This window comes from Crocodylus siamensis, chromosome 5, assembly GCF_052110815.1.
Source record: "Crocodylus siamensis isolate JL-2025a chromosome 5, ASM5211081v1, whole genome shotgun sequence".
NCBI classification, from domain to species: domain Eukaryota; kingdom Metazoa; phylum Chordata; order Crocodylia; family Crocodylidae; genus Crocodylus; species Crocodylus siamensis.
In genome coordinates, this window is record NC_143399.1 from 81,700,415 (window position 1) to 81,713,534 (window position 13,120).

The following is a 13,120-nucleotide window of genomic DNA, read 5'->3' on the forward strand; positions in this document are numbered from 1 at the left end:
TTGATTTGTGGCTGTTGATGGTCAGTCTCTCTGTGTCACACAGGCACATAGCTCATCACAATCCACCAATTCCCAAAAGCAAACCTTTAAATACCATTTTTATTACCATTTCTATTTCAACAATCAAGTATACCAAGCCTCTCTAAGCTTAGAGCATGGGAGGCCTCTCTCCTGTGGTGTCTAATGTATTAATTGGAGATTCTTGACTGATTAGAGTTTGAGAATTATGGTTGATGAGTACAAGAGTAAAGAACTGTGTACCTGCTAGGTAGCTATCTATCAGATGCTTGAGTTGTCTACACTACATGTTCAGTAGGATTGCAAACTTTGTGCAAGGACCAATATTTATCAATACGCAATTGTGTAAGTGCATTTGGACGCACAAAATAACATAAGAAAAAATCCTATTTGTTTCAAGTGCGTGGAAAAAGACCCTGGAAATAAGAGTCATCGTATATTAGTTAAGACTTCCCTAAATTAACTTTAACTCATATTTGCATTTTGATAAAAGCCAGAGTTATGTTTTAGATTGAGAAAGTAGTACATAGCAGGGGCAGGTACAGAAGGTTAACTTAAACCAGTGTTTCCTTAGCCTTTGATACCTGGAAGGCGTATCTACACTACATATTTAGTGCCAAGTAGATTAGTTAGCTCCACAGTAAATGTCTTAGCATCTACATGTGCAGGCCAGTTAGGCTGGAGTAAACTAATAAGCTCTGCAGCAGAATAGTACTTGTAAATATAAGTATTGTCCTGCTGCAGATTTTTTTACTATGCAGCACCACATGTAGATGCTGGAGGGGCTGGATGGGGCACGATGGTGCTTCAGTGCAGGGGCTGCATGCTGACTAGCTCCACACTGAAGCACCTTTATATCCCAGCCACCCCCTCTGCAGTATGTTGAGCCAGGCAGGAGCAGCCCCAGGCTTGCAGGCTGACCCCTGGGGCTCTCTGTTGGGTGCGGCTGCTCCAACCCAGCTCAACAAGGCTGTGCTTCTGGGCACATGTCTAAATGCAGTGCCTGGGAAGCAATAAACTCTGGAGCAGTGAGCTCTGGAGTTTATTGCTTTGCATTAATGGCACATGTAAACGCTCTTGGAGCATACTTCTTTCTGGCTTAAAATTGGTAGCACACTTAATCCATGATCCACATCTGGTCTGTAGGCCCAATCCTTCTGTGTGAGACTGGCATGGCAGGGACCAAATCCAGCCCATTTTTTGTAGAACACCCTTTGGAAATCACTGATCTAAATATTTTGAAAATCTCATTTGAAGAGCATACTATTAAACAAAAATTACCCTCCTGTTTTTAAGTGGTGGTTGGTTTATTTTATCATTTATAATCCTTAAACAAATGAACAGTTGAAAAGATTAAACTGAAACAGAAATGTATGTAGTTTTTTAAATGATTGGTTTTCAACCTGTGGACCCCTGCGGGTCTGCAGACTGTGTGCATGGGGTCTGTGAAAGATGACTACGATCAATCAAAAATATGTAAATAACCACGCTTACAATTCACAGGGCTCCATACCTCCATTCAATGTCTTTTAGGGGTCCGCAAATGAAAAAAGGTTGAAAACCACTGTTCTAGACCATAACTAGTTTGGATTCCAGGTTGTTTAGAATTTTTCACATAAATGCCTCACTCCTAAAGGCAGATAACCTCTGTTCTATTTATTGTTGGTGAGCAAACTCTTAATGATCATTGAAACGGTAGGGTACAGTGACAAACATGAGAAACTTAAATGTTCTTTGAGACTTTTGCAGGGTCTGGTGGGTTCTTTGAAATTCCTTTCTGTAAGTCATCATATTTCTTTTGCTAGACAAATTTCTAGACTCAACAGTTACTACTTAAGATAATGTCACTTTCTGATAGCCTTCCTCACTGTATCTAGAATGTGTGTTCTGAAGTGTTGAGTATTGTCACAACAGTTTATATCAAATAAGATTGATTGTAAGGAGTTAGAAGATAAAATCATTACTGTACTTGTACATTCGGTGCTCAGATGCTATGGTGATGGGCTCTATAGAAACCTGAAATACTTTTCAACTTAATTGCCAAGACTGCAGTTTGAAACCAGCCTATCAATAATCAGCTTCACATGCAGGGTTGGGGCCAGTAATGGAGGAAGAACTAATATTATTATGCCTTTTAATGTTATGTGGTAATGAGGAAAAGAACATTAGCGAAAAATTTATTAACCCAACCACTGAATTTATAATCTCTTGCTTTAGAAATATTTAAATCCTCTGACTTTTCTTTTTTCTTTAAAGATAAGTTTCCTCTGCTGTTGTTTTCTGGTGTAGTGCCAGATTCATTAGAAACCCCTCTAACTTATGAACTATGCTGAAGAAAATAATTGCTCAAACTTGCATGGATTTTCATATTTTTTTATTTAATCAGATTGCTGGCGTATTAGTCTACATGGAGTTTATTCTTTTCTGGAGTGCTCTATCCCTAGGTAAACATCATTCCCCCTCCCACCCTTTGAATGACAAAAGCAGCATTTCACTCATGTGAAGTAGTGTGATTGTCATTTGTAATGTATATACCTCTGTAGAACATAGTGTATGTATGCTGCATCATTTTGTCATGGCTAATGGTTTTAATATTAGAGTAGTTTTCCAAATGCTATCTTGGGTCAGTAGAGTCTTGGATGCCCAGCTTTGGCATCCTAAGTAATTGGCTTGATGCTCAGTGATATAGAAAACACACAGCTTTGCTGGTATCTCATTAGGCATTTAGGAGATGAACTCCATCCATCCAAGTTTGAAAATATGGTAGTACTGTTCACAATCCACCTTGATCATGTTTCTGCTCTTGTACTGATGAGTGTCTGTAAGTTTCCCTGCTTGAAGGAAATAAATGAAGCCAGAATCTGCCTTGCTAACTGCTTGCTGTTTGTCTCATGACAGTGTTTTAATTTGGAAAATCATATGCATCATAACATAACCCTACTTCTGCTAAATATTGCTTTTATCCAAGCATGGGTATGAGCACTAGTTACTTAAGGCCAATTGTAGTTTTGTTATTTAAAAAAAAAAGTCCAATTAATATTCAGGGCTGTCAAATTGGGGCTAGTATCACTTCCATAGTATATTGATCTACATGACATGATTTGTTTTTCTTCTCTGCAGATGATTGTGTGGTTGGAGAAAATGCTTGATAAAATCATTAGCATTTTCATCATATTTTTGCTAGTCATAGGAACTCTTCTGCTAGCTCTTCTCCTTACTGCAAAGGTACAGTATGCTAAGAGAAATAATAATAAAACTGTTCTTTTAATCACTTTTTAATGTAAGTTGTTTGTGAAGAGCTGTAAAGTTTTAGGTAGAGGTTGGCACCCTACAGCCCACAGGCCAGATCTGCCCCATGAAACCACTGGATGTGGCCCACAGATATGGGGCTTCAGCAGCAGCTGTTCTCTTTGTCCTATCATGGGGTTGAGAACTGGCAGTGTGCCTGCCTCTGACTTGGGGTGGGTTATTTCAGCCTGCATCCAGAACAGGTTGCTTTACCCCTGGCTAAAGGGATTTAATAATTAAATGTTTTTATTCTGTTTTTAATAATTAATGTTTTTATTCTCTTAATATTCATACAGATGAAAAAAATACATTAATGTTTCAAATGCATCATAGTGTCAACATAAACGGAAAAGAAGAGTGCAGTTCTGGGGAATGTTAAATGTATAGATTAGGTTAACATATTAGAGTACAAAAACTATTTTGTATCCTTGTTCATTGCTAACCCCCTCCCCTCCCACCAGACTTGCATGTGGGAGCTGCTTTCCAGACTGCCTAGTGGTCATGTGCCTGTATATGCACATGGCATCCCCTGCCTGACCAACCTCTGCCAGCTCCCCAGCTCCTTGCAGGCAGGAACTCTGCCAGCCTGCAGAGAACTCTTTGCAAAATTGCAAAATCCACGTGTTTCTCTGTTAAAATGAAAAATTTGAGTTTTTCTCTGGTAAAAGAAGAAATCCATGTTTCCCTCCCCCTTTTTCTATGGGAAACAGAAAACCCAGATCCCTGTTCATCAGTAAAATGTTAATATGATTTATATTTGCAAGAGATGTAGATGAACATCTCCTTTATTTCAATAATTACCTGTATCAACCTTATTACTCATGCTTTGAATGTGAAGATGTACCAAGAATCACGATCAGATTTTTTTCTGAAGTTAATAACTGACTTTCAGCGTGTAGCTGTTTTTTCTTGCCAGTAGAGGTCTCTCATTTAATGTGATTTTTATGCTATTGCATATTTAAAAAGAACACAATATAATCAAATAAGTTTTGTTTAATCTGACCTTAGTCTGTAATTGAAAAAGAACATGACATCATGTGATACAGACTTTTAAAGACTTTTGATTATGTAAACTCATAAACATTGACAGAAACCTAAAAATGTAAAACCAAAGTGTGTGCCTAAATCTATTTTGGAAACATTTAAGACATTTACAAATAGTAAATTCCACCTGTTTTTGTTCTAGAACTGGTTTAGTAAAGCATTTTGTAGCATACTTGATCATGGTAGAGCAGAACATAAATTAGGGTGCTGAAAGATGAAACATCTGAAAAGCTGTGGTTGCACTTTTGAAGCATTTCAGAAATAGAGTGTTTCAGCCACAGACAGAAATGCTCCCCTTTGTCATGCCTCATGGCAGGACTACTACAAAACTGCTGTGGGGAGCTGCAGTGGCCCACAGGGCAGAGGGAGCAGAGTTGATTGTCAGCACAGCTCTGCAGCCCCTGGCTTATGAGAGTTGCAGCTCCAGTTTCCTCCCCGCACCCATTTGTGGTGGGAGAGCAGCACTGATGTCCAAGTGCTCTTCTGTCCTCTTAGCTTTCACTTCCTTAGACTGCTCACAAATTAGAACAAAGAAACTGAAGATCTGCATCTCCACCCCCATGCAAGATGCCACACTGCTTTCTTTTTTTCTGTTCACAGCCGTAGTTCTTTCACCATTTTTTCACATTTTTTTCCATCTATTGCTTAAAACTTAAACCTGAATGTCTTTCGAGTTCGGAATTTAACAGGATATTGATACCACAGTTTCTTTACATGCAATTGTAGCATCAGACAAGATGGTTTTCCACTTGCGCTTAAATTAACATTGGAGAGAGAGAAAACATGTAAGTTAGCCTGTCATTCCTAAAAGTTTGCCAGCCCCTGATTTAAACAGTAAATATTTACACAACTAAAGCATCCAACTTCAGCCAGCATTCCTAGCATGACAGGTATTTTAGGAATACTGAATCAGAGACATGGCAAAAGATAGATACAGTTATGGACAGAAAAATAGTTTTGCAGTTCCTTGCTTTTATTGGTCAATGTGTTTTAAGTGCACATAATTTTATAAAAAAGGATGTTTTATCTCTGTGCTGATAGACTTACCTTGGTTATAGTTAGCATGAGTTTAACCATTTCAGCAGCATTATGGACTGGAATTATCCATAAATAACTGGTCATATCAGAAAAAAGGATCACTATTAGGGATGTCTATTTACTACTTCTAGCTACTTGGCACCAATGTATACAGGGAATTTTTTTTTTTTGAAGAACAAATGGAAGGTTGACATTAGTTGTGCACCACTTTTCCTGCCATATATATTGCCCCTCATTACAGTATTTCTGTGAATTTGTTCCACAGACAAACTTCTTCCCATCTATGACTAGCTTAGCAAGAGCTCCAGTACCTTTTCTTTCTGCTATGATAGTGGTTCTTAACCTTGTCAGACACCAGACATCCCTCTATAACTTCTGTGATTTTCATCCCCATTTCAAACCCTGATGGATTTAGTATGGGACTTACCTCTTTGCAGTGTGGGGACAGGGGAGCAGCTAGGCAGAGAGAGCCTGAGACTGCCTGTACAAGCTTATTTTGCACCTGAAGCCTGAACCTGCTTTTATTTTCTTACCTTCTTACACTTCCTGTGGCACCTTTCAAAGGATCTTGCAGCACGTCAAGGTGCCCTGGCACCCTCATTGAGATTCACTGTCTTAAGACGCATGTCCAGAAAGACCTGAACTTCTAAGAATTCCTCTGCTCTGCCAGTTGCAGACTAACTTAATTTTCAAAATGCCAGTGGGACAGGTAGGGTTGTGAAGGCTTGTAGCAGAGCAGAATGTCAGAAAATACTGGCCACCATCACTCATGCCTTCATATCCTCAAGGTTAGACTACTACAGTGTGTTTTATGTTGGGCTGTCCTTGCACATTATCTAGAAGCAGCAGCTGGTACAGAATGCAGTGACCCATCTTGTAACGGGGTGGTCACTAGGCGTACTTAACTCCTAATAGATTTCCAGTCACAATTCAAGCTCTGGTTTTGAGCTACAAGACCCTAAAGGTCTCACAGCCTAAAGGGTCTGGACCTTGCATACCTTCTCCCTTATGTGCCATCACAATCACTGAGGGAGACAGAGAGCAACTTCCTACAAATGGTGTCAGTATGCCAAGTCTGTTAGATGAAAGCACATAGGAAGTTCTCCAAAGTTTTTCCTCAGTTCTGGAACTTCCCCCCCCCTCCTGTTGCTCATCAGATCCTGAGCCTGGACATCTTTCAGGAGTGCTGTAAGACCTTCTTATTTGGGCAGGCATTCACCAAACAAAACTAAAATATGACATGTTGTTTAGCGGAGTTTTGGGTTACCTTTTATGTTCTGGTTCCCTCTTGTCTCTGTCTTGTTTATACGTTATTCTATTTTCTTATTGTAAACTGCCCTGAGCCTTTGTTGGGAAGAGCAGCACACAAATTAATCAAGTCACATCTTGCATTTCTAAATAGTGTCATGATATAGTTCAAATTCTCAAAAGTAGGTAGTTGTGGGATTGTCATATTTTTTAGGTACAGAAATTGAGAAGTCTTGAACCCTATTTTTATAAAGTAGCATGTATTCATCTGTTTTGTGAAAATTGGGTCTTTAAATGATTTGCAAGTTGGGCACCCAAAATCATCAGTCCTTTTGTAGGCATATTAAGTTAAGGTGGATTTTGTTTCATGTTATATAACAATTTTCACACATTCTTTTTCCTCTCTGTATTTAATTCAGGTACATCAAGAGAGTGTTCACATGATTCAAGTCACAAGCAGCTTGATCAATGAGACTGTAGCCAATCACCCAGAATGGGCAAAGTAAGTATGCTGAAGTTCAAAAAAAAAAAAAATTTGGGCTGAACAAATTTCAAGGGGCTCTTGTATCTGATTCTTAAGATTGAAAGTTTATTGTATGCATACATGTGAAGGTGACTGGTGAAGTGCATGCATATTGTTGCTGTTTTCCTTTCCCACCACCTCCCTTTGACTCTAGCTCTTGGGCTAGCAAAATCTGGTAGGGGCTGATAGTGAGTCTCTGAAACTCAGCAGTGGTGTGGAGCCTGAGCTGTTTTCTTCTAATTACTATTTTGCTGTTTGCTCTCCCACATTTGTATTGTAGGATGAAAGGCCGTTATCTATACAGGCATACCTCGTTTTATTGCGCTTTGCTTTATTGCGTTTCGCAGATACTGCGTTTTTTACAAATTGAAGGTTTGTGGCAACCCTGCGTCGAGCAAGTCTTTCAGCGCCATTTTTCCATCGGCGCCATTTTTCCAACAGCATTTGCTCACTTCGTGTCTCTGTGTCACATTTTGGTAATTCTCGCAATATTTCAAACTTTTTCATTATTATTATATTTGTTATGGTGATCTGTGATCTTTGATGTTACTATTGTAATTGTTTTGGGGCGCCACGAGCCACGCCCATATAAGACGACGAACTTAATCGATAAATGTATATATTCTGACTGCTCTACCGACCGGCCGTTCCCCTGTCTCTCTCCCTCTCCTCAGGCCTCCCTATTCCCTGAGACACAACAATATTGAAATTAGGCCAATTAATAACCCTACAATGGCCTCTAAGTGTTCAAGTGAAAGGAAGAGTCGCACGTCTCTCACTTTAAATCAAACGCTAGAAATGATTAAGCTTAGTGAGGAAGGCATGTCGAAAGCCGAGATTGGGGCAAGAGGCCTATCTTTCGGCCTAACAGTTAGCCAAGTTGTGAATGCAAAGGAAAAGTTCTTGAAGGAAATTAAAAGTGCTACTCCAGTGAACACACGAATGATAAGAAAGCGAAACAGCCTTATTGCTGATATGGAGAAAGTTTTAGTGGTTTGGATAGAAGATCAAACCAGCCACAACATTCCCTTAAGCCAAAGCCTAATCCAGAGCAAGGCCCTAACTCTCTTCAATTCTGTGAAGGCTGAGAGAGGTGAGGAAGCTGCAGAAGAAAAGTTCGAAGCTAGCAGAGGTTGGTTCATGAGGTTTAAGGAAAGAAGCCGTCCCCATAACATAAAAGTGCAAGGTGAAGCAGCAAGTGCTGATGTAGAAGCTGCAGCAAGTTATCCAGAAGATCTAGCTAAGATAATTGATGAAGGTGGCTACACTAAACAACAGATTTTCAGTGTAGATGAAACAGCCTTATATTGGCTGTGGGTAAAATGCTATCAAACAGCACTGCATGCTACAGAGAAATCTTTCGTGAAAGGAAGAGTCAGTCGATGCGGCAAACTTCATTGTTGTCTTATTTTAAGAAATTGCCACAGCCACCCCAACCTTCAGCAACCACCACCCTGATCAGTCAGCAGCCATCAACATCGAGGCAAGACCCTCCACCAGCAAAAAGATTACGACTTGCTGAAGGCTCAGATGATGGTTAGCATTTTTTAGCAATAAAGTATTTTTTAATTGAGGTATGTACATTGTTTTTTTAGATATAATGCTATTGCACACTTAATAGACTACAGTATAGTGTAAACATACTTTTATATGCACTGGGAAACCAAAAAATTCGTGCAACTCGCTTTATTGCGATATTCGCTTTATTGCGGTGGTCTGGAACCGAACCCACAATATCTCCGAGGTATGCCTGTATATCCCAAGCAGAAAAACTGGATGACCCCTTATACAGTTAAGAGAATGAAAGAAGAATGAGCTCTGTTAGGAAGTTGTTTGGGATTTTTTGGGGGTGGAATGGCAAGATTGGGAGTTTTTTTCCAAGTGATATGTAAAAAGAAGAAAATGATGACTTAAAGTAAGGGACCTGTATCTTGAACATGCTAAGACTGTAATATTGGCTGAAGTCTGGCTTTATTCTTTTAAAATAACCAGAGGCTGGGAATGGGCGGACTCTGTCTCCAAGACCTGTAGAAATTCTTAACAAACAGCTTGATTTGGACCTGGACTAAATTTTGGGCACTGTTACATCTTTCTAGTTCTAGGCAGTGTCTAGATTCAAGAGCAGCATACAGCAGTTCAGCTTTTAGTTCATATGTGGAAAGTTGGTTTCAATGCCATAATACCTAGAAAGCTAAGATTCCCCAAGAGGTATTTCTAACAAAAGCGAAGGCAGCAACTATAAGAATCTGACAAGTGGATAATTAAGTATATATATGTAGACTTTATAATGAGAGACAGGATCTTTTCTTAAAAAGTTCAGTTTTCAAGAGCCTTTGTCAATAAATGTTAGAGTAAAATGTAGTTAAACTAATGCCTTACACTGAACTGTGCATTGTTGATTTAAAAATCTGCATTCTGTCATTATGAGGAAATATTTTAGTTTTAATTTAAATGTTCATACATGTTTAACATTAGCTGTTTCTTAATCGCTTGGAAACTTCTTCCTTAAATTTGGTGCAACTATTAAGAAATAATTATAAAAATGATGGGAATAATTTTATTTTTTTCCTTTTTGAAAAACAAACAAGTTGGCTCCCTGAAGCCCAGGTCATTCAGAAAGCTCTCAATTCAGCAGCTAACAACGTGTACCAGTATGGCCGGGAATGGATCACACACAAGGTAGAATGGAAGCATCGTTTTTGTTTGCATGCTGAGGTTTTTTCCTCCTTTTTTTCATTTTACTGAGTAATCATTTTACAGGTCCCCCCTCCCCTTTTAGATACCAGTGCCTGCTGTTGATTTTCTTGATGGTTTGCTTACTGTAAATATTTTGCTGTAGATCTGTTAATTCCAGTCTGCTACTTCTGTTGAGGAAGAGGTTACATCTGGAGAGAGTGACTTCAGTAGTTTTGCTCTCCATGGCTGCTGGCAACTCTCTGCCTTTTGAGAATTTGACAGTATAGCGATCTAGCAGCCTCCTTTGTGTCCAGTCATGTGAGGACACTGGAAAATGAGTTGTTCTGTGGAACATTAACAGTTTGTTTCTGAAACTAGCTTTAGTTACTCAGGTTTCAGATAAGGCTCCATTTTCCTAAAATGACCTTTGTTAGACAGATTACTGGCTTCTGGAGTTTAAACCTCTGAAGTGTACAATACAAGCTCAACTTCTAGTTGAATGTACCTTAGGAGTATAGCAGGATTTTGCAGTTTCTTCATTTAAACATTTTAACATCTAGAAAACTCAAATCTCTTGAGATACAAAAGAATATGGCATATTTTTGTGCAATGGTATGTTGACTGGGATTTTTCATTGAAGAAAAGCATTTTCTCCCCATTTCAGTTTAATGTTACAGAGGGCTTGTTGCAGATAAAAAGTAACATGCTGTGAAGTATAGCATTTGGAATGCATATTCTGTAGATATGCTGCTAACCTTTCTGATTTTGAGCCAAAGAACTTTTCTAGTAAATCTAATGGGGATCTTCTGACTTTGAGTTAAGATATAGTTGGCAGCTTTCAGCTGTTCTGTGAAATAAGAGACTTTTTTGTATATTGCAGCTCCATAAGATTTTAGGAGAGAAAGTGAATAACACTGCTGTGATTGAAAAGCAAGTTCTTGAGCTCTGGGACAGACTCTATCATTCATGGTTTGTGAAGGTGAGTAATTGATACCTAATGTTGATATGATTGAACAGTTTTACTGATTCAAGATAAGTGTTTTGAGAGAAACTAGCATGGCTTTGAATAAACAGAATGCAGACATACCTAATAATATATAACAAAAATACAGTCTCTCTATATAAAGGACTTGAAGGGCAACAGAAATAGCAGCACAGTATATTGCTGTATTTTACTTGCTAAGAAACGTGTTGTTTTTGAAAGCCTTGTAATATTTTGTAAGTAAAGTATTAAGGAAAAATTGAGCTTTCAAATGCGCAAGTCAAAGTGTGGGTCCAAAGTGTGGGAGAGGCAACCTAGTGACAGAGGATGCAGAAAAGCTTGAAGTACTCAATGCCTTTTTCATATCAGTCTTCACAGGCAAGATCAGCTTCCAGACTACTGCACCTGGCAGCAAAGTTTGGGGCAGAGGGGAGCAACCAACAGTGGCAAAAGAACAGGTTAGGATCTCTTTAGAAAAGCTGGATGTGATGCACTCAAGGATGCTGAGGGAATTGGCAGAAATGAATGCAGAGCTTCTGGCTGTTATATATTTGAAAACTTATGGCAGTTGGGAGTGGTCCCAGATAACTGGAGAAGGCAAATATATTGCCCATCAGGAAAACTCATGGAGCCAGGTTCTCAAGGAATCCATTTCTAAACACTTCAGGGAGAAGGTGATTGGTAGGGCTGTACAAAGCTTCAGATAATGATTTGGATTCAGAGAAGATTTGGAGGCCGAATCTGAATCGAATTGCTGGAAAATTTAAGCTTTCCGAATAGCTTTGGAAAAGAATTGGAGCCATAGAGTATAATGGGGCATCAATGAAATGTCTATAACTTTGTGGTCTTTTGGCTGATTTGGATGAAACTTGCAGGGATGCTAGCCCCTGCTGAGAGCATGACCTGTGCCAAGTGTCATGGTGATAGATGGAGGGAGTTTGGGGAAACTGCACCTCAAAGTCCTGAAAGCAAAACTTGTCACATGTATGTGTTAAGCCATGGTGGGTTGAAAACTGCAAGAGTGGTTGCCCCTGATGAAGCCACAAAGCCTGCCAAGTTTCAAGGAGAATAGGTGCAGGGTTTGGGGGAAACTGCACTTCAAGCTGTGGACAAGCAAAACTCGTGACATGGTTAACAGTGTGCGTGTTAAGGTGTAGCAGGGTGAAAGCTGCAGAGGTGGTGGCCCCTGCTGTGGCCACGAAGCCTGCCAGCTGTCAAGGAGATAGGTGCGGGGGAGTTCTGGGGTCCTGCGCCTCTGGCTGCTGACAGGCAAAACTTGTGACATCGGTGCTTTTGCCAACTGTGTCTGTCCTGGGGCAAGGGGGCGGGGGGTGTCTTTGAAGCTACTGCAGGCCTGTTTGCTAAGCTACTGATACCAAACAATCATGATTCAGACCAGCTCAGTACACAGTAGCTAGCTAATGTAACGAGTTAACAAGCAAGGATTAATACCTACAAAACCGCAGACTAAGGAGAGGAAAGAATTGAGACAAACCATCAACTGCCCTAAGTTGCACAAGTATCCATGTCATGAGTCTTGTCTGTCAGCAGCTAGGAGGTGCAGGGAGGTTCTGGGGCCCTGTACCATCTCCTTAACAGCTGACAGACTTTGTGGCCTCAGCAGGGGCTAGCAGGAGTGGAGCTTTCACCCTGTTGTGCCTTAGCACACAGTGTCACCCATGTCATGAGTTTTGCTTGTCTGCAGCTTGAGGTGCAGTTTCCTCCAAACCCCTGCACCTATCTCATTGAAACTTGGCAGGCTTTGTGGCCTCTGCAGGAGCTACCATCTCGGCAGTTTTGACCCCACTGTGGTTTAACACAAACACGTGATATAAGTTTTGCTTTTAAGACTTTGGGGTGCAGTTTCCCCCAAACTTGTGCAAATATCTCATTGAAACTTGGCAGGCTTTGTGGTCTCACCAGGGGCTACCATTCTTGCAAGTTTCATCCAAATCGGACAAAAACCAAAAAAGTTACAGATATTTTGTTGATTTCCCCCATTATACCCGATGGTCAAATCTCCAAATGGGCTTCGGAGCTGATTCAGCTGAATTGAAGCAGGAAACTAATTTGGAGCTCTGAATCGAATTGCTGGCATCAGAACCCGAATTGAATAGTTTCCTATTCGCGCAGGCCTAGTGATTAGTAGGGATCCAGGTTTTCTGTTTGTTACAGAAAAAATTGGGAAAATGAGGATTTTCTCCTTTAAAGAAGAAAAACATAGGAAACTGTAGGTTTCCCCTTGCATGCTGGCAGAGCTGCAAGGGCAGGGGCAGGCAGTTATTTGGAATGGAGGGTTGCTT

The 13,120-nt window shown here is 40.1% G+C and overlaps 1 protein-coding gene across 4 annotated transcripts in view; it reads left to right on the top strand.

Moving 5' to 3' along the window:
* Window positions 1-13,120, top strand: part of TMEM245 (transmembrane protein 245) — a 149,731-nt gene that overhangs the window by 61,445 nt on the left and 75,166 nt on the right. For all 4 annotated transcript variants that reach the window (XR_016442650.1, XM_090049554.1, XM_090049552.1 and 1 more), the window contains 4 exons: window positions 3,139-3,243; window positions 7,056-7,138; window positions 9,748-9,838; window positions 10,716-10,814. Coding sequence is in view for 3 of the 4 variants with exons in the window: in XM_090049554.1 (XP_089905680.1) it covers window positions 3,139-3,243; window positions 7,056-7,138; window positions 9,748-9,838; window positions 10,716-10,814 (378 nt within the window). In the remaining variant the exon portion in view is untranslated. The remainder of the gene's footprint in view (window positions 1-3,138; window positions 3,244-7,055; window positions 7,139-9,747; window positions 9,839-10,715; window positions 10,815-13,120) is intronic.